This window comes from Oncorhynchus kisutch, linkage group LG15, assembly GCF_002021735.2.
Source record: "Oncorhynchus kisutch isolate 150728-3 linkage group LG15, Okis_V2, whole genome shotgun sequence".
Lineage (NCBI taxonomy): Eukaryota > Metazoa > Chordata > Actinopteri > Salmoniformes > Salmonidae > Oncorhynchus > Oncorhynchus kisutch.
In genome coordinates, this window is record NC_034188.2 from 54,310,281 (window position 1) to 54,330,881 (window position 20,601).

At 45.3% G+C, this 20,601-nt stretch overlaps 1 protein-coding gene across 2 annotated transcripts in view; it reads left to right on the top strand.

Annotated features, from left to right (window-relative positions):
* Positions 1–20,601, top strand: part of exoc3l2b (exocyst complex component 3-like 2b) — a 41,145-nt gene that overhangs the window by 13,479 nt on the left and 7,065 nt on the right. For both annotated transcript variants that reach the window (XM_031790529.1, XM_031790530.1), the window contains exons 4-10: positions 15,673–16,348; positions 16,686–16,800; positions 17,449–17,559; positions 17,984–18,084; positions 18,643–18,756; positions 19,147–19,282; positions 20,425–20,547. In XM_031790529.1, the coding sequence (XP_031646389.1) occupies positions 15,673–16,348; positions 16,686–16,800; positions 17,449–17,559; positions 17,984–18,084; positions 18,643–18,756; positions 19,147–19,282; positions 20,425–20,547 (1,376 nt within the window). The remainder of the gene's footprint in view (positions 1–15,672; positions 16,349–16,685; positions 16,801–17,448; positions 17,560–17,983; positions 18,085–18,642; positions 18,757–19,146; positions 19,283–20,424; positions 20,548–20,601) is intronic.

Here is a 20,601-nt window from a genome sequence, read left to right on the forward strand (position 1 = left end):
CTCAGGATCAGACATGTTCACTCTTTATCCTGGCCTTTCACTAAGCAAGCAGTCCAAATACCATCGTATCACACTCAAAATATCACTGAGATGTGTTGTTTACAGGCTGTTGACTTCATGCCTCCATTGATGTGACCCAGAGGACATGTCACACATTCTGAGTCTTTATATACAGTGGGGAGAACAAGTATTTGATACACTGCCGATTTTGCAGGTTTTCCTACTTACAAAGCATGTAGAGGTCTGTAATTTTTATCATAGGTACACGTCAACTGTGAGAGATGGAATCTAAAAACAAAAATCCAGAAAATCACATTGTATGATTAATTAGCATTTTATTGCATGACATAAGTATTTGATACATCAGAAAAGCAGAACTTAATATTTGGTACAGAAACCTTTGTTTGCAATTACAGAGATCACACGTTTCCTGTAGTTCTTGACCAGGTGTGCACACACTGCAGCAGGGATTTTGGCCCACTCCTCCATACAGACCTTCTCCAGTTCCTTTAGGTTTTGGGGCTGTTGCTGGATAACATGGACTTTCAGCTCCCTCCAAAGATGTTCTATTGGGTTCAGGTCTGGAGACTGGCTAGGCCACTCCAGGACCTTGAGATGCTTCTTACGGAGCCACTCCTTAGTTGCCCTGGCTGTGTGTTTCGGGTCGTTGTCATGCTGGAAGACCCAGCCACGACCTATCTTCAATGCTCTTACTCAGGGAAGGAGGTTTTTGGCCAAGATCTCGCAATACATGGCCCCATCCATCCTCCCCTCAATACGGTGCAGTCGTCCTGTTCCCTTTGCAGAAAAGCATCCCCAAAGAATGATGTTTCCACTCCATGCTTCACAGTTGGGATGCTGTTCTTGGGGTTGTACTCATCCTTCTTCTTCCTCCAAACACGGCGAGTGGAGTTTAGACCAAAAAGCTATATTTCTGTCTCATCAGACCACATGACCTTCTCCCATTCCGCCTCTGGATCATCCAGATGGTCATTGGCAAACTTCAGACGGGCCTGGACATGCTCTGGCTTGAGCAGGGGGACCTTGCGTGCGCTGCAGGATTTTAATCCATGACGGTGTAGTGTGTTACTAATGGTTTTCTTTGAGACTGTGGTCCCAGCTCTCTTCAGGTCATTGACCAGGTCCTGCCGTGTAGTTCTGGGCTGATCCCTCACCTTCCTTATGATCATTGATGCCCCACGAGGTGAGATCTTGCATGGAGCCCCAGACCGAGGGTGATTGACCATCATCTTGAACTTCTTCCATTTTCTAATAATTGCTCCAACAGTTGTTGCCTTCTCACCAAGCTGCTTGCCTATTGTCCTGTAGCCCATCCCAGCCTTGTGCAGGTCTACAATTTTATCCCTGATGTCCTTACACAGCCCTCTGGTCTTGGCCTTTGTGGAGAGGTTGGAGTCTGTTTGATTGAGTGTGTGGACAGGTGTCTTTTATACAGGTAACGAGTTCAAACAGGTGCAGTTAATACAGGTAATGAGTGGAGAACAGGAGAGCTTCTTAAAGAAAAACTAACAAGTCTGTGAGAGCCGGAATTCTTACTGGTTGGTAGGTGATCAAATACTTACGTCATGCAATAAAATGCAAATTAATTACTTAAAAATCATACAATGTGATTTTCTGGATTTTTGTTTTAGATTCCGTCTCTCACAGTTGAAGTGTACCTATGATACAAATTACAGACCTCTACATGCTTTGTAAGTAGGAAAACATGCAAAATCGGAGGTATATCAAATACTTGTTCTCCCCACTGTAGATGCTGCTTCTCCATGTTCATGCCATTCTACCTGCGCCACTGGGCCCCATGACATATCTGAGACTAGTGAAGCAGGACAGAATGGCCTTATCGCCTTAGAGATTCAGCCATACAGGCTGTCATATCAAAGCTTTACACCATTACACCTCGCCCCGGGGATCCATGCATGAGTGCCGTACGAAGAGAGTGATGAAAGAGGGATCCATGGAGGAGGAATGGGATGCGTGCTCCACTCTGTGTGTTTCAAACATGTGTGTTATTTCTTGGTTGAAACCCCCCCCCTCCCTCCCTCCAGCTGACCCACAGCGAAGAGGCGTTATATTTGTTTATTTGACCGTGTTTGTTAGGGGAAAACACAGCTCTTTCTGGCATTGTTCTCTCAGCTGTCAGCAGAAACTGTTGTGCAGCAGAACAGTGACGGTGGTTGTTAGCCCCCTTAAATCACAAAGACATGACCAGTAGGGAACTCTTGTTTCTTTCAGTCATAGCTTGTTAGATTCATTTCCTCATTCTACAAAACTGAAACCTCTACTTTAAAGGTCTTTTCAGGGTAATGTTGAAGCTGGTAAATATTTAACACCATCATTGTCTTCATAAGAAAGGTTGCTGGATCGAATCCCCGAGCTGACAAGGTAAAAATCTGCCGTTCTGCCTCTGAACAAGGCAGTTAGCCCAATTAATTTCTTCTTAACTGCCTTGTTAAATAAAACAATTAGGAGAAGATGGTTTAAGAGCAGTAGCAGTAACATTCTCACCAGGCCATCCCTCTGTAAGGAGACGGGCCCTCCTTCAACATGGAACAAGCCTTTGTTCCTTGAGGCTGTTTGTTTCTAGACTGGTCCTTGTTAAAAGAGCCAGGAGCTAAGGAAAACACAACGGACAGTGTATGTTTGCGGACATCAGTACTGTGGCATTGATTCCAGAAAGAAAAACAGTCTGTGCTCGGCTAAGTAGACTGTGTGGCTGTGCTCAGGTGTCAGGAAATACCTGAGTAATGGAGAGTGAGTGACTATTCAGACTATTTGCCAACTGTTTCATACAAATTGAGAGCTACGTTTGAATGATCCCTCAATCAAAGATGCAGCGTGTTGATACTAAATCATTCAAGACAGAATAAAGAAAAGAGAATGCAGTCATGATAGGTATTGAAACTAAGGAAACACATATTCAGAGGTGAAACCACAGCACACCACAGCAACCTCAACACTGCTCCCTGTACCTCTGCATGGGATGTCCCCTTCAGTGTTCTTCCAATCAGATAAGTGTGGCAACCAACCTGGCCTCAGGTATTCAGAAAGCTAGAGTCAGATTACAACATATTCTGACCAAGCCCTCAGCCCACAGCCGCCTGTTCCAACCCACTTTCCCCATCATCATCAGCCCTCTCTGGTTACCCAGCTAACATGGCAGTCGTAATCGCTGTGTGTCATACTCCTCTGATTGGCTGGGTGCGTCCGCATTAGGTTGAGTTCACAGCGGTCCAGACGGCATCCGAGAGCGCCTTGATAACAGGGCCATATAGGAGGTGCAGGCCACAGCCTAGTGAATGATTTCCAGGCCTTGCCAAATGACAACCCCAAGGCCCCTGGACCATAAAACTGTAACTAGCGCTGGCTCATGTCCTGCAGTAACTGCTGTGAAAACTGTGTCCAGCTCAGGATCCTAGCAACAAATGGCTATGTTAGCCATGATGGAATGCATGCTGCTTCCTCTCATATTCAATATATGACCTTGAAACACACCAGCTGTAACACAGTCAGTTTCAAGTTTCCGTGTGCCAAAAGTAATATGTGTTTTCATACCTCACTATGGCAGCAAATAGAAAAACAGTATAACGAGCAATCAGTTGGTTAAAAAAAACTGGGCAGAGCTGCTTTTTCTGCCGGAGTGACAACCCAGGCAGTGCACTTTTCCTATGATCCGATTAGTGTTTGTTTTGTCAGTGTCAGTTGAATGTCCATAGCAATGAGGAGAAAGGGGAATTTGAGTACAGTGCACTATTGACTCCCAGGATGAGTTAATGTGATCAGTCCCAGCCCTGCCGGGGCATGTGCTGACGGGAGGGAGTGGCTGGGGAGGAGGCCTCTTTGTTTCTGGGCCGCCGCTCACTTCACATGGACGCCATGTCACTCTCCGACCGAGGCCTGGAGGGCTTGCCTGGGACCAAAGGCTTTCTCAGGACATGGCCGGGTCAGGGCCAGGTTTGCTTTGTTGTGGCTGAGTTTAGGATTGTGGAGAAAGGGATGGAAGGAGAGGATAGGAAGGAAAGGGGGGAACAGATTTGACCCAGCTGTGCCTGCAGGAATATGGGGGATTTTGGTGGAGCTTTGGGAAGGTTGTTGGATGCTCCTCTGCTTATTTGATTTTCTGCTTTTGGATCGCACGCGCTTAGATGTGAAGGCAGGCAGGCTGCCTCTAGCTTGGTCCCATGTCTTTTTGGCATTGACAACAACCATACCAGTTGGCTTCACGACAGCACAAACAGATCTGGTACCAGGCTAGGCTTCTTCTGTCAAGATAAAGGCTGAATGGGTACCAGAGAATGGGAGATGAGGTTCTAGAGCTACGGTGTCCACCTACAGTACCCATAGAAAGCCTGCCGAGGACTGAGGAGGTGGTGGGCGTAGATGGGGGTCTTAGATCTTAGACATGCAGTTTAAGGGGAACATATGATGCTGCTTTGAATTCACTGCAGAGAGAACTGTGGTTTTGCTATCCAGGAAGGAGGCTCATATTTTACTTCATGCTTGACACCCCCGGACAATATAACCCTCTGTGCTGCTAGGCTCTGAGCAACATGACTGGAGATCGTCTCAATGGCAGTTCTGCAGGTGCGTTGATACCCTGCATAATTTGAAAAGAGAGTACACTACATATCCTGCTTAGTCAGTGCTTTTATTTGAGGGAAGAATTTATTTTACTCCCTTTGGGAATAAAAAAGGCCAACATTTCTCCCTAAATTCCTCAAGGTAAAGTTACATTATATGTAAGCCTTTATAGATCCCATAGGTGGCCCTCGCAACATTATACCCTTTGTGGTTTTCACTGAGGAAGGGTGGTGCCACTGCTATACATTAGCTGGGCCTGTTGCTTATGACAGGCTTAGAGGGCAAGTGCCTTGGAACAAAAGACAAGTGTTCCCCTGTTCTGTATAGCTTAGCTAAGCATCTGTGGAACTGCCCATTCTAGGCCAATTCGTGCTTTTAATGACTCCTGGATAGGCCGTCAAATCTCTGTGCAGAGCCCTCAAACATCTGGCAATCCAGTTTTGGTGCGTTTTGGGTCTGACCTCTCACCTTAACGTGGTGATTGGGCGCAGGCTGAGCCACGGCGGACTAATCGTCCCAGTGGGTGACACAGTTACACCCTCTGTGACACGTCACCACCAGCTACATCATGTGACAGGTAACGCCCAGGCTGAGGGCTCTGTCTGGGGGGAGACACCCATCATGTGGAAGACGTGGTGTCCTCCTAAAGGGAGGAAGAACAGTCATTTTCCACCTCCCACTCTCTTTAAGGGAGATGTGCCTGGCTGCATTGTGTTTTATATTTAGATGTCCTTCCGCTGCGTTGGCAGGCAACTTTGGCCATAATGGAGTGTTGTTGGGGGAGGGGTATCGGCGGAGCCATGGCATCGCTGGGCACAACTTCTCTTCCTCAAGCGGGACAGGGAAGGATGAGCAAGGCGGCAGGCCGGAAGCGGAGCGCCCCCGCATCCTCTAAACGGGCAACTCAGCACTGCAAAGGCTCCTGGAAGCCGTGCGGTGCCCCGGACAGAAAGAGAGGGATGGTTATTTACACAGCTGATCTGTGACGCACCATAGCATGGTGCGATGTGCTTCGTAGGCCTATAAGAGAGAGTCCCCAAAGTGGTGTCATGTCACCGCCCCAGCCCCACACCTCCCTGCCCCTTTTCCTGGGGTCGTTGTGTTCAGTTACCACACCACTGGACTGGAGGAGTAGGAAATTACATAATTTCCTGCCATGCTGCTGGGCTATGCAGGACAACAGCATGTAAATTGCTATCCGGCTGCCCAGAGCCACAAATGAGCTATGCAAGCAGATCGGGAGCCTTATTGAGTTTGACACCTAATGCTGAGACACACAGCAGCCCAATCATTAGCAGACAGTAAGAGACATGGCCGACTCCTCCTGGTTCTCATCCGACAGTTTCCTTCTCCTCCAAGTACTATGCTCCAGTCACCTCACTTGGGCTGACCGGTATGCTGAGACAAGCATCTCCAAACACTCTAGGACACAGTGATTCACTACACTAACCCCTCTAATCACATTGTGTAATGACTGTAAATACCAGACCTACCCCCTAGCACTTATCACACAGAATGTGTAAACAACTCTTTGAGTTTTCTTTGAGTACACTATTGTAACACAATAGCATTCCATGTACAGTTGAAGTCAGAAGTTTACATACACTTAGGTTGGAGTCATTAAAACTAGTTTTTCAACCACCACACATTTCTTGTTAACAAATTATAGTTTGGGAAAGTTGGTTAGGACATCTACTTTGTGCATGACAAGTATTTTTTCCAGCAATTGTTTCTGACAGATTATTTAACTTATAATTCACTGTATCACAATTCCAGTGGGTCAGAAGTTTACATACACTAAGTTGACTGTGCCTTTAAACAGCTTGGAAAATTCCAGAAAATGATGTCATGGCTTTAGAAGCTTCTGATAGGCTAATTGACATAATTGGAGCCAATTGGAGGTGTACCTGTGGATGTATTTCAAGGCCTACTTTCAAACTCAGTGCCTCTTTGCCTGACATTATGGGAAAATCAAAAGAAATCAACCAAGACCTCTGAAAAATAATTGTAGACCTCCACAAGTCTGGTTCATCCTTGGGAGCAATTTCCAAATGCCTGAAATTGCCACATTCATCTGTACAAACAATAGTACGCAAGTATAAACACCATGGGACCACGCAGCCGTCATTCCGCTCAGGAAGGAGACACGTTCTGTCTCCTAGAGATGAATGTACTTTGGTGCGAAAAGTGCAAATCAATCCCAGAACAACAGCAAAGGACCTTGTGAAGATGCTGGAGGAAACAGGTATAAAAGTATCTATATCCACAGTAAAACGAGTCCTATCGACATAACCTGAAAGGCCGCTCAGCAAGGAAGAAGCCACTGCTCCAAAACCACCATAAAAAAAGCCAGACTACGGTTTGCAACTGCACATGGGGACAAAGATCGTACTTTTTGGAGAAATGTCCTCTGGTCTGATGAAACAAAAACAGAACTGTTTGGCCATAATGACCATCCTTATGTTTGGAGGAAAAAGTGGGAGGCTTGCAAGCCAAAGAACACCATTCCAACCGTGAAGCACGGGAGTGGCAGCATCATGTTGTGGGGGTGCTTTGCTGCAGGAGGGACTGGTGCACTTCACAAAATAGATGGCATCATGAGGCAGGACAATTATGTGGATATATTGAAGCAACATCTCAAAACATCAGTCAGGAAGTTAAAGCTTGGACGCAAATGGGTCTTCCAAATGGACAATGACCCCAAGCATACTTCCAAAGTTGTGGCAAAATGGCTTAAGGACAACAAAGTCAAAGTATTGGAGTGGCCATCACAAAGTACTGACCTAAATCCTATATCAAATTTGTGGGCAGAACAGAAAAAGTGTGTGCGAGCAAGGAGGCCTAGAAACCTGACTCAGTTACACCAGCTCTGTCAGGAGGAATGGGCTAAAATTGACCCAACTTATTGTGGGAAACTTGTGGAAGGCTACCCGAAATGTTTGACCCAAGTTAAACAATTTAAAGGCAATGCTACCAAATACTAATTGAGTGTATGTAAACTTCTGACCCATTGGGAATGTGATGAAAGAAATTAAAGCTGAAATAAATCATTCTAGACTATTGTTCTGACATTTCACATTCTTGAAACAAAGTGGTGATCCTATCTGACCTAAGACAGGGAATCTTTACTCGGATTAAATGTCAGGAATTGTGAAAAACTGAGTTTAAATGTATTTGGCTAAGGTTTATCTAAACTTCCGACTTCAACTGTATGTTTCGCAAGCAAGCATTCAATAGTTTTTTTTCAAACTGTAGTTAGTTGCTTTGAACGGAGGGGATGGCTTTATAAAAGTGTAATTGTACTCTGATAGCTTGGACCCACAACTAGTTCTCTGTAAGTCATAAAACGGTTTGGTTTATTGGTGCGATAAAACCTGGTAATATATACCTTGACGTGTTCCTTGCCGTATAGAGCTTAGAAGCTTTAAATATGTCTGTATTGAAATATACATAATGCTAGCTTTATTGCTTTGTAGGTATGATTAGAAAGCTTCCTCCATCCACCTGTTTCAGGTACTGGGAACACTCTGTCAATGGCTGATCTTTGGATTGGTCAGTTAATAAGCAACTTAGAATGTGAGACTGTTCCCCATTTGTCCTAATGTTCTCTTGAACTTCTGCTATGCTTTTGTTACCCGCCGGGTCCCACCATAGAGTCCCGAGTGGCGCAGCGGTATAAGGCACTGCATCTCAGTGCTAGAGGTGACACTACAGACACCCTGGTTTGAATCCAGGCTGTATCACAACCGGCCATGTTTGGGAGTGCCGTAGGGCGGCGCACAATTGGCCCAGAGTCGTCTGTATTTGGCCGGTGTAGGCCATCATTGTAAATAAGTATTTGTTCTTACCTGACTTGCCTAGTTAAATAAAGGTTATAAAAAATATTAAAATGTGGACAGAGGCACTTTTGCCAGCCAAATCCCATAACCACCAATAAGTTAATCAACATGGGTACTTTGCCATCAGATAAAAACTGACTGAACTTTGGTCTGAAATGTTATCGCAGTATACAGTTCATGGGGCCCAGACAAGAAGAGCATTTCAAAGCTCTCTGCTCTAGAAAAGCATCAGTACCTGAAGGGGTGTATTCCTGTAAAAGGATAGCACTTAAGACTGTTTATTGGAATGAACTATGTAAATGAGCCACAGTGTTTTGTTCCATTTCACAGTTGCATTCAGTGTGTGAGGTCAAGTGAAAAGGACTCAAGGAGCCTGACAGTATTTACGCCAATTACATTAGAGCGGAAAAACCACAGATTGGATGAAAGCCATAAAGTAGGGCTTGATCTCAGGGGCATCATGCACCCATTGTTTTAGAGGTGTCAGGAAGTATGTGACAAAAGCTTTTTCCTGCAATCTACAGCCATAATATTTTTCTGCATTAGTACTCGAAGCATACCTCTTTGCCCGTTACAATTTCATTTTAATGAGTGTTTTATTCTGACTGCTATAAATCACACATATTAATGTACTGCAAGAACATGCCTAGGCTATTACATCGAAGTTACAACACAGTACATGGGCTCATAACACACATCATTAACACAGGCACATATTATCTCATCCTCACGAATACACAAACATCAAAATATTATCATAAGGTGCCAGATTACATTTAAACCAAGCATTTTTATATCTAAGCATACTTCTTGAGCTGTCTGTACACTTCCTCACTTCCCTCATCAACTCATCCCTGACCATATATATATATATATATGTAGGGTTTTTCTTTATTTTATCAATACTATGAAATAACACATATGGAATCGTGTATTAACCAAAAAAGTATTAAACAAATCAAAGTCCTTTGCCTTCATGACAGCTTTGCACACGCTTGGCATTCTCTCAACCAGCTTCATGAGGTAGTCACCTAGAATGCATTTCAATTAACAAGTGTGCCTTGTTAAAAGTTCAATTGTGGAATTTCTTTCCTTCTTTAATGCGTTTGAGCCAATCGGTTGTGTTGTGACAAGGTAGGGGTGGTTGTAGAGATGGTCGCCTCGCTTCAAGTCCATAGGATATTATACAGTATTTTGTTTTTTATGTATTATTTCTTACACTGTTACCCCAGGAAATCTTAAGTTTTATTACATACAACCGGGAAGAACTATTAGATATACAGTGACTTGCGAAAGTATTCGGCCCCCTTGAACTTTGCGACCTTTTGCCACATTTCAGGCTTCAAACATAAAGATATAAAACTGTATTTTTTGTGAAGAATCAACAACAAGTGGGACACAATCATGAAGTGGAACGACATTTATTGGATATTTCAAACTTTTTTAACAAATCAAAAACTGAAAAATTGGGTGTGCAAAATTATTCAGACCCTTTACTTTAAGTGCAGCAAACTCTCTCCAGAAGTTCAGTGAGGATCTCTGAATGATCCAATGTTGACCTAAATGACTAATGATGATAAATACAATCCACCTGTATGTAATCAAGTCTCCGTATAAATGCACCTGCACTGTGATAGTCTCAGAGGTCCGTTAAAAGCGCAGAGAGCATCATGAAGGACAAGGAACACACCAGGCAGGTCCGAGATACTGTTGTGAAGAAGTTTAAAGCCGGATTTGGATACAAAAAGATTTCCCAAGCTTTAAACATCCCAAGGAGCACTGTGCAAGCGATAATATTGAAATGGAAGGAGTATCAGACCACTACAAATCTACCAAGACCTGGCCGTCCCTCTAAACTTTCAGCTCATACAAGGAGAAGACTGATCAGAGATGCAGCCAAGAGGCCCATGATCACTCTGGATGAACTGCAGAGATCTACAGCTGAGGTGGGAGACTCTGTCCATAGGACAACAATCAGTCGTATATTGCACAAATCTGGCCTTTATGGAAGAGTGGCAAGAAGAAAGCCATTTCTTAAAGATATCCATAAAAAGTGTTGTTTAAAGTTTGCCACAAGCCACCTGGGAGACACACCAAACATGTGGAAGAAGGTGCTCTGGTCAGATGAAACCAAAATTGAACTTTTTGGCAACAATGCAAAACGTTATGTTTGGCATAAAAGCAACACAGCTCATCACCCTGAACACACCATCCCCACTGTCAAACATGGTGGTGGCAGCATCATGGTTTGGACCTGCTTTTCTTCAGCAGGGACAGGGAAGATGGTTAAAATTGATGGGAAGATGGATGGAGCCAAATACAGGACCATTCTGGAAGAAAACCTGATGGAGTCTGCAAAAGACCTGAGACTGGGACAGAGATTTGTCTTCCAACAAGACAATGATCCAAAACATAAAGCAAAATCTACAATGGAATGGTTCAAAAATAAACATATCCAGGTGTTAGAATGGCCAAGTCAAAGTCCAGACCTGAATCCAATCGAGAATCTGTGGAAAGAACTGAAAACTGCTGTTCACAAATGCTCTCCATCCAACCTCACTGAGCTCGAGCTGTTTTGCAAGGAGGAATGGGAAAAAATGTCAGTCTCTCGATGTGCAAAACTGATAGAGACATACCCCAAGTGACTTACAGCTGTAATCGCAGCAAAAGGTGGCGCTACAAAGGGGGCTGAACAATTTTGCACACCCAATTTTTCAGTTTTTGATTTGTTAAAAAAGTTTGAAATATCCAATAAATGTCGTTCCACTTCATGATTGTGTCCCACTTGTTGTTGATTCTTCACAAAAAAATACAGTTTTATATCTTTATGTTTGAAGCCTGAAATGTGGCAAAAGGTCGCAAAGTTCAAGGGGGCCGAATACTTTCGCAAGGCACTGTATGCACAATGTCAACTTACCAACATTAAGACCAGGAATACAACTTTCCCGAAGCGGATCCTCTGTTTGGACCACCACCCAGGACAATGGATCTAATCCCAGAAGCCGACCCAAAACAATGGCGCTGCAGAAAGGGCAGATGGAGCGGCCTCCTGGTCAGGCTCCGTAGACGTGCACATCACATCTCCACTCCCGAGTATACTACTCGCCAATGTCCAGTCTCTTAACAAGGTAGATGAAATTCGAGCAAGGGTTGCCTTCCAGAGAGACATCAGAGATTGTAACATTCTCTGTTTCAAGGAAACATGGCTCTCTCTGGATATGTTGTCGGAATCGGTTCAGCCACTGGGCTTCTCCATGCATTGCGCCAACAGAGATAAACACCTCTCTGGGAAGAGGAAGGGCAGGGGTGTATGCTTCATGATTAACAACTCATGGTGTAATCATAACATACAGGAACTCAAGTCCTTCTGCTCACCCGACCAAGAATTCCTTACAATCAAATGCCGGCCATATTACCTCCCAAGATAATTCTCGTCAGATATCATCACAGCTGTGTACATTCCCTCTCAAGCAGACACCAAGACGGCCCTCGAGGAACTTCACTGGACTCTATGTAAACTGGATACCATATAATACACTCGATCACTGCTATTCTAACTTCCGCGATGCATACAAAGCCCTCTCCAGCCCTCCCGTTGGGCAAATCCGAACACGACGCCATCTTGTTCCACTGGATGTACCAGTGACTAGAACCATTTAACGCTGGTCTGACAAATCGGAATCCACGCATCAAGATTGTTTTGATCACGCCGACTGGGATATGTTCCAGTCAGCCTCAGAGAACAACAGTGACCTATACGTTGACTCGGTGAGTGAGTTCATAAAGAAGTGCATTGCAGATGATGTACCCACTGTGACTATTAAAACCTACCCTAACCAGAAACCGTGGATGGATGACGGCATTCGCGCAAAACTGAAAGCGTGAACTACCGCATTTACCCATGTAAATAGGTCTGGGAATATGGCTGAATATAAACAGTGTAGTTATTCTCTCCGCAAGGCAATCAAACAAGCAAAATGCCAGTACAGGGACAAAGTGGAGTTGCAATTCAACGGCTCAGACACGAGACGTATGTGGCAGGGTCTACAGGGAATCACGGACTACAAAATGAAAACCAGCCTTGGCACGCTTCCAGACAAACTAAACACCTTCTTTGCCCGCTTTGAGGATACAGTGCCACTGTTATGGCCCGCTTACAAGGACTGGGCCCCCCTCTCCTCCTCCGTGGCCGACCTGAGTAAAATACTTAAACGTGTTAACCCTTGTAAAGGCTGCTGGCCCAGACTGCATCCCTAGCCACATCCTCAGAGCATGTGAAGATCAGCTGGGTGGTGTGTTTAAGGACATATTGAATCACTCCCAATCCCAGTCTGCTGTCCCCACATGCTTCAAGATGGCCACCATTGTTCCTGTACCCAAGAAGGCAAAGAGAACTGAACTCTGTCATCATGAAGTGCTTTGAGAGACTAGTCAAGGATCATATCACCTCCACCTTACCGGCCACCCTAGACCCACTTCAGTTTGCATACCGTCCAAACAGGTCAACAAACGATGCATTCGCCATCGCACTGTACACTGCCCTATCCCATCTGGACAAGAGGAATACCTATGTAAGAATTCTGTTAGTTGACTACAGCTCAGCATTCAACACCATAGTACCCTCCAAGCACATCATCAAGCTGGAGGTCCTGGGTCTCAAATCCGCCCTGTGCATTTGAGTCCTGGACTTTCTGATGGGCCGCTCCCAGGTGTTGAAGGTAGGAAACAACATCTCCACTTCGGTAACCATCAACAATGAGGCTCCACAAGGGTACGTGCTCAGCCCCCTCCTGTACTCTCTGTTCACCCACGGCTGCGTGGCCATGCACACCTCCAACTCAATCTTCAAGTTTGCAGTTGACACAACAGTAGTGGGCTTGATTACCAACAATGACAAGACAGCCTACAGGGAGGAGGTGAGGGCACTCAGAATGTGGTGTCAGGAAAACAACCTCTCACTCAACGTCAACATAACAAAGGAGATGATTGTGGACTTCAGGAAACAGCAGAGGGAGCACCCCCCTATCCACATCGAAGGGACAGCAGTGGAGAAGGTTTTAAGTTCCTCGGTGTATACATCACAGACAAACTGAAATGGTCCACCCATAAAGACAACCTCAGAAGGCTGACAAAATTTGGCTTGTCAACCAAATCCCTGACAAACTTTTACAGATCCACAATCGAGAGCATCCTGTCGGGCTGTATCACAGCCTGGTACGGCATCTGCTCCGCCCTCAATCGCAAGGCTCTTCAGAGGGTGGTGAGGTCTGCACAACGCATCACCGGGGGCAAACTACCTGATCTCCATGACACCTACAGCACCCCATGTCACAGGAAGGCCAAAAAGATCATCAAGGACAACAACGACCCGAGCCACCCCCTGTTCACACTGCTACCATCCAGAAGGCGAGGTCAATACAGATGCATCAAAGCTGGGACCAAGAGACTGAAAAACAGCTTCTATCTCAATGCCATTAGACTGCTAAACAGCAATCACTAACTCAGAGAGGCTGCTGCCTACATTGAGACCTAATCACTGGCCACTTTAAGAAATGGATCACTAGTCACTTAAAACAACACCACGTTAAATAATGCCATTTTAATAATGTTTACATATCTTACATTACTCATATCATACGCATATACTGTATTTTATACCATCTATTGCACCTTGCCTATGCCACTCGGCCATCGCTCATCCATATATTTATATGTACATACAGTGCCTTGCGAAGTATTCGGCCCCCTTGAACTTTGCGACCTTTTGCTACATTTCAGGCTTCAAACATAAAGATATAAAACTGTATTTTTTTGTGAAGAATCAACAAGTGGGACACAATCATGAAGTGGAACGACATTTATTGGATATTTCAAACTTTTTTAACAAATCAAAAACGGAAAAATTGGGCGTGCAAAATTATTCAGCCCCTTTACTTTCAGTGCAGCAAACTCTCTCCAGAAGTTCAGTGAGGATCTCTGAATGATCCAATGTTGACCTAAATGACTAATGATGATAAATACAATCCACCTGTGTGTAATCAAGTCTCCATATAAATGCACCTGCACTGTGATAATAAATAGTAAATTTTTTACTTATCCATTTTTTACTTAACACTTTTTTTTCTTAAAACTTCTTAAATCATTGTTGGTTAAGGGCCTGTAAGTAAGCATTTCACTGTAAGGTGAAATGTACCTGTTGTATTCAGTGCATGTGACAAATACAATTGAATGTGATTTGATTTGACACACAGACTTTTCTGTGAACTGAATCAAAAAGGACTGTTAGACGTAAAGTACGGGCTTGGTCTTGACAGTCAGACTTCATTGATTTTGACGTGCTGTGTTGCTCCTCCCAGAGGGCGAGTGGTGATGTCAGAGAGGAGTGTCTGGTGACTTCGATGGGAAATGGTCGACTTCATCACTGGTTTTAGTACTTAATTTAAAACCTTTTTCTCAGACCACGTCAGAGTAAGAGAGGATGAGATCACCTCAATGGGTGAGACTGGACTCTAAAAGTCTGTGTACACTTAACGGAACTCTCTGAAGCCAAGATTGAGTTCCACAAGAAATACAATTTCTCCACTTGAATGCAAAGCACTGTGTACTTTTATTAAATACTATTCCATAGCTATGCTAGCCGTATAAGAGGAAACTGATAGGGAAGCGTCTAAGGAGAGGACAGTGAGTGGACACACGATTAGCCATTCTGTGGGAATCTACTGTAGGATGATTTATGTTTGGCACCCACATGTCCCTGATGGGATCTTTTGAAGTGTGCAACTGAAGTCGAGATGAAACTAACCCACCTCCAGAGAGATCGGTCTAACCGTGTCCAATCTGCCCAAAAACAACACGCCAAAAAGGGACAAACAACATCTGTCTCTCAGGCCTGGAGCCTCTGATATGGATAGGACCTGATGTGGGAACTTGTGTAGGAAGTGACACTGTGGCTTAGCCTTTAGCTTGACGCGAAAACAAACATAGCTCTTTGACACGTTCAAAGCAAAGAATAGTCATGTTTATTTGAGTGGGTCTTGGATTTACATAGGACTTGATCCATTTGACCAGGTCGTGGGTTGTGTACCATAACAGATAGGCAGGTGAGAGCCCAGACCTTTCCATTAGGATCGTGTCTCCATTATACCTTTTGACTTCATACAGCTGTATTGCCTACGCATGGTTTATCATGTGTTATGTGGAGTTGTATCACACATTTTCCTCCTCTCTCCTTTAGTTCTAGAGATTCTGCAGCTGGTGACTAAGAGAGACCTGTTCCTGGCTGACACACACATCCTGGAGCTGGAGCAGGAGTGTAACGAGGCGGCCGCTGCGACCCTGCCCTCATCGCCCGCAGGTGGTGCTGTCCCAGAGGACCTCAACAGCCCCGGGAGCAAAGACGGCGGCAGGCGCAAAGCCAAAGACGTGGAGCTGCTGTACGAAGCCCTGCAGAAGGAGCTGTGGGCGGTGGTGCGTGAGTCACTCCGCTCCCCCACGGCGGGGCCCAACCTGGGGCTGGTGGTGCAGGTGCTGCAGCAGGAGGAGCAGGCGGACCGGGACTGGGCGCAAGGTGAGGGGGCGCTCCCCGGAGGCCCCAGACCCAGGCAGCTGAAGCAGCAGTGGAAGGAGGCGTTGGCGGAGGCAGCAAACGGGAGCCTTCCCCAGAGGAACGAGGCCCGGGGCGGGGAGCTGGCGGACTACCTGGACAGAGTGCGGACCCGGGTGGTGGAGGACCTGGGGGCGGCCAAGAGGAACGTGGTGCCAGTGTACCCAGAGGAGTATGAACCCTTCCAGGTGTACCTACAGAGCTACCACCAGGCTGTAGCCCGCAGACTGCAGAGCATCACAGACGACCAGCTGCTGATTACTGATATCTACTCTCTGCTGGACTGGCTCTACAACATCTATAACAAGTGGGTGTCCATCCATTCAATAATTGTGTATTGCAACTTGTGGTTTTATGCATATCAGATTCTGGAAGTAGCAGAATTGCATGAAAAACAAGAAAGAACAAAAGTATATAGCTAAATGTCAGGTTGTAAAGAACTTGCACAACTTGTCAAAAAGGTTTAATTTAGTTTTCACTGCATGCTTTCACTGTAACGCACGTTACAAGGTAGTGTAATGTTATTGTCCATAATACTGTACATAAATACTGTCAATTATACTTCACATAAACAATCGTTTATTAGTTAAGTGTTACTGTATGAGTATGCCACTGACTCTGTCCTCCTACTGTAATCGCTCCAGGGACGTCCTTGGAACAGTCAGCATGACGATGCCCTTCAACAGGTCCAAGCTGGGGCCACTGTTGCCCTCGGAGACCGTGGACAAACTGGAGCTGGACTGCCTCAACTCCGTCAGGGTAAGGGCCGAACCATCCCCCCCCCCCCCTTCATTTGGTGCGCCCCGTGTCTCCCTGCCGGCCTAAGGAAAGGGTGCACCTATGGTCCTTCCTGTCCACCTAAAGGGAGGGCTATCACTCCGACCAGTGCAGCCAATCAGTGCGCGGCGTCTCAGGGTCAGCCCATGGGTTTTCCTGCCACCACACAATAGAAGCCAGACAACAGGCCATTTAGCTTAGGTCATTATCAGGTCCAAGTAGGCTAGAACACTCTTGTATGTGTATTCCAGTCAGTGTTTGAGATGGAGGGTCCACGTAGGTAGATATGATAGTCCACAAGTAAATCCTGCAGTGGAAAAAGTGAACAGGGCTTATTGGCAGCGTGGCCTGTCGGCTGGCAATCACTCAGCTGGGTCAAGCAACAATGGGAGGAAACCTTAACTTAAAATACAGGGGGGTATTTACAAGGGGTTAGCTATTACTAGTGATATACTATATATCATAACAATCCAAGTCAGATTTACAGTATTGTATTATCTGTGATTCTATACCTTTTTCCATCTTGATGGCATCAATTGGAAATATTTTGATGGTTTGTGGCTGGAGAGCTCACAGTGGTTCAGTGCATGGCGGAGTTGTGTCTGACCGCGCGGTCTGGTTGCGTTCCAGGAGAAGGTGACCACAGAGCTGTCTCAGGTGCTGGACGAGGAGGAGAAGCGTTGGATGGAGACGCTGCACATCGAGGAGTATCAAATCACACTAGCTCGCACCGTCATCCAGGTACGCACACGCACACACACCAGGAGCTTATGTAAATAACTGATTTCTTCCCCTGATTTTGATGAGGCCGGTCATGATGGTTTTGTATTGCACGCTAAATGTGGTCACTTTGTATTTTGAGGATAAGCTCATCCATCTGGTGGAGCAGAGAAAACATTCCTCAAGCAGCAGCCAAAGTCAATACAGACACTTCCCTTAGAACTCCATCACAGCTCACTGTTTTAGAGTCACTTCACTGGCCCCTAGTGGCCGTGATTGATACCAACACCTTCTATACATCATCGTCATTCATGCATCAGTTCATGTTTCACAGATGCGGTGGAAGAGAAAAAGAAAGCGTCTGTTAGCACTTCACACATAATACACATTTGCCAACGTAACATCGGGTGTGTGTGTGTGGGGGTGTGTGTGTGTGTGTGTGCAGAGGCTGCAGGTAGATCTTGAACAGTCAGCTGCCATCAACAGAAACCTGGGTTCCCGTGTGGCTCAGTGCAGTCTGAATGGTCTAGCTGACTTCCTGTACAGGTGAGGGGACCACACACTGTAGTAGGCCTGAACACACTGTATCATTCCATATGACATACTAAGGCCTAGAACACACTGTATCATTCCATATGACATACTAAGGCCTAGAACACACAGTATCATTTCATATTACATTCTAAAGCCTAAAACACACTGTATCATTCCATATGGCATACTAAGGCCTAAAACACACTGTATCATTCCATATGGCATACTAAGGCCTAGAACACACTGTATCATTCCATATGACATACTAAGGCCTAGAAAACACTATATCATTCCATATGACATACTAAGGCCTAGAACACACTGTATCATTCCATATGGCATACTAAGGCCTAGAACACACTGTATCATTCCATATGGCATACTAAGGCCTAAAACAAAGTCCTTCATAGAATGACACAGGGCCAAACCTATAGTTTCCTCACTGCCAGCAACATTTTATTGTGCAATAATTCTAGAATATATCAACTGGAACCAACCAGTTCAACTGGAATATGGAAAGGAACATCTCTATGAGACATTCTAATACTGTTAATACTGCTTAACTTCCAGCTTCCAAAGGAAAGTGGAGATGTTCCACGAGTGTCTGGTCAACATGGTTGGAGATAACGAGGACGGATATGTCTCCAAGACCATCGCCCTGGTCAACTGCTGTCCCCCTTTCAGGTAGGACTGTTGTAGCAGGAGTAGCCTGCATTGTGTTATAGTAGGTCTATGCTGCAAAACGCAGCATCGTTTCAATATATATCTTGAAAACTGGATTGCAGACATCCAACTTTATCAACAATGGACTAATAAAACAAATACCAACATTTTGTTTCTGGGTGGAGTTTTCTTTTAACTACTCTACTCAAAAAACAGATTTGAGTATTTTGTCCATTAGTCCACAGTTAATACAGTCGCCCAAAATGGTGCATATCAGCCGTCAACCGTTTTCAAGTACAGAGCAAAAACTGTCTCGATTATGTGTTTTGCATCATAGTATTCCTTAAAACATGCATAAATCATGTAAGTGTACAATGTATTCATTAGTCTGCTGTGACTGTGTGTGTGCAGGGGTTTTGTCCAGCGCTGTGTGCAGTGTGACCCTGCCATCAGTGAGGACTCAGCCAGGCGAGCAAACACTTCCTTGGACCGAATAGTCAACCAGGGAGTGAAGGTGCTGAGCGACAGACTGTATGAGCGCATAAGGGTAAGTGTTCTTAACACACACACGCATGCTGGCGAATACACACACCACATACACACACTCACACAAAGGATTAATAAACACACCCATGATCACAGCTTTCCAAAACAACATGTAAACAACCTCAAATACGCGCACACACACACACACACACACACACACACACACACACACACACACACACACACACACACACACACACACACACACACACACAGCTATGTCTTACTATACTTGTGAGGACTTTTTGGGGACCAACAGTTGATTCCTATTCAAAATCCTATTTTCCCAAAACCCCTAACCCTAAACCTTAACCCTAAATCGAACCCTTACCCTAACCCTAACCCTTACCTTAAACCTAACCTTAACCCCCAACCCTATTCCCTAAACCTAACCCCTAACCCTAAATCTAACCCTAATTCTTACCCTAACCCAAAACCTAACACACAAACCTAAAATAGCCTTTCTGTCCTCACTTCTCTGAATTTGAGTTTGTTTACTATTCTTATGATGACTCCTGGTACTCACAAAAATAGTGAAACGTTTACACCCCCCCCCCCCCCCCCCCCCCCCCCCCCACACACACACACACATAGACACACACCCTCAAGCGTCCCTCTGTCTGCCAAGTGTCCCAGAATATAAAGCACATCTTATCAGTGCTCTCCTCATGGCTTGCCCTCAAAGTTCTCAGGGATGTGCTGAGGAACTGAGGCCCTAAAATAGACGCTCCAATGTGACAAACATGGTTAAATAAGATTAGATTGGCAGAATTCCACATAGTTACTGGCAGGCTATGAAGTTCCACTCCTCTTCAGTAGCCGCCATAGAGACGGGCATTGCCAGTCCTCCAGAGGCACAGAGCCGCATGTCGCATCCTCTTGACCGAGCTGGGGCTTTTTATGCTGTTGTCGTCGGGTAGGAAGTCACAATCTATGGAATTCTTGGTCCAAATGGCCCACACATCCTGATAGGAAGACACAACTCCAGTCGGACAGTGTAGTTATGAATCAAACAAGGATCTGACTCAGGTAACGTGGCCGTCTCCACACCCACATCTCTCTGCCTCCTTCTCTTCTTCATCCTCTCACCATTTTCCTGTCTCTCTCGCTCCCTCACATTTTCCCTCTCCTGGCGATATTTAGCCCTTCTTTGACAAGCTGGTGAAGAGGAAGTGGCTGAACAACACAGAGACCTATGAGCAAATCGAGTCCCATATTAAGGAACACTTCAAGAAGTTCCGCCGGGTGGACAGCCCACCCTATCAGGTACATGGCAGAGACGCAGCAATTAGGAGCCATGTAAACATGGAGAGGTGCTAA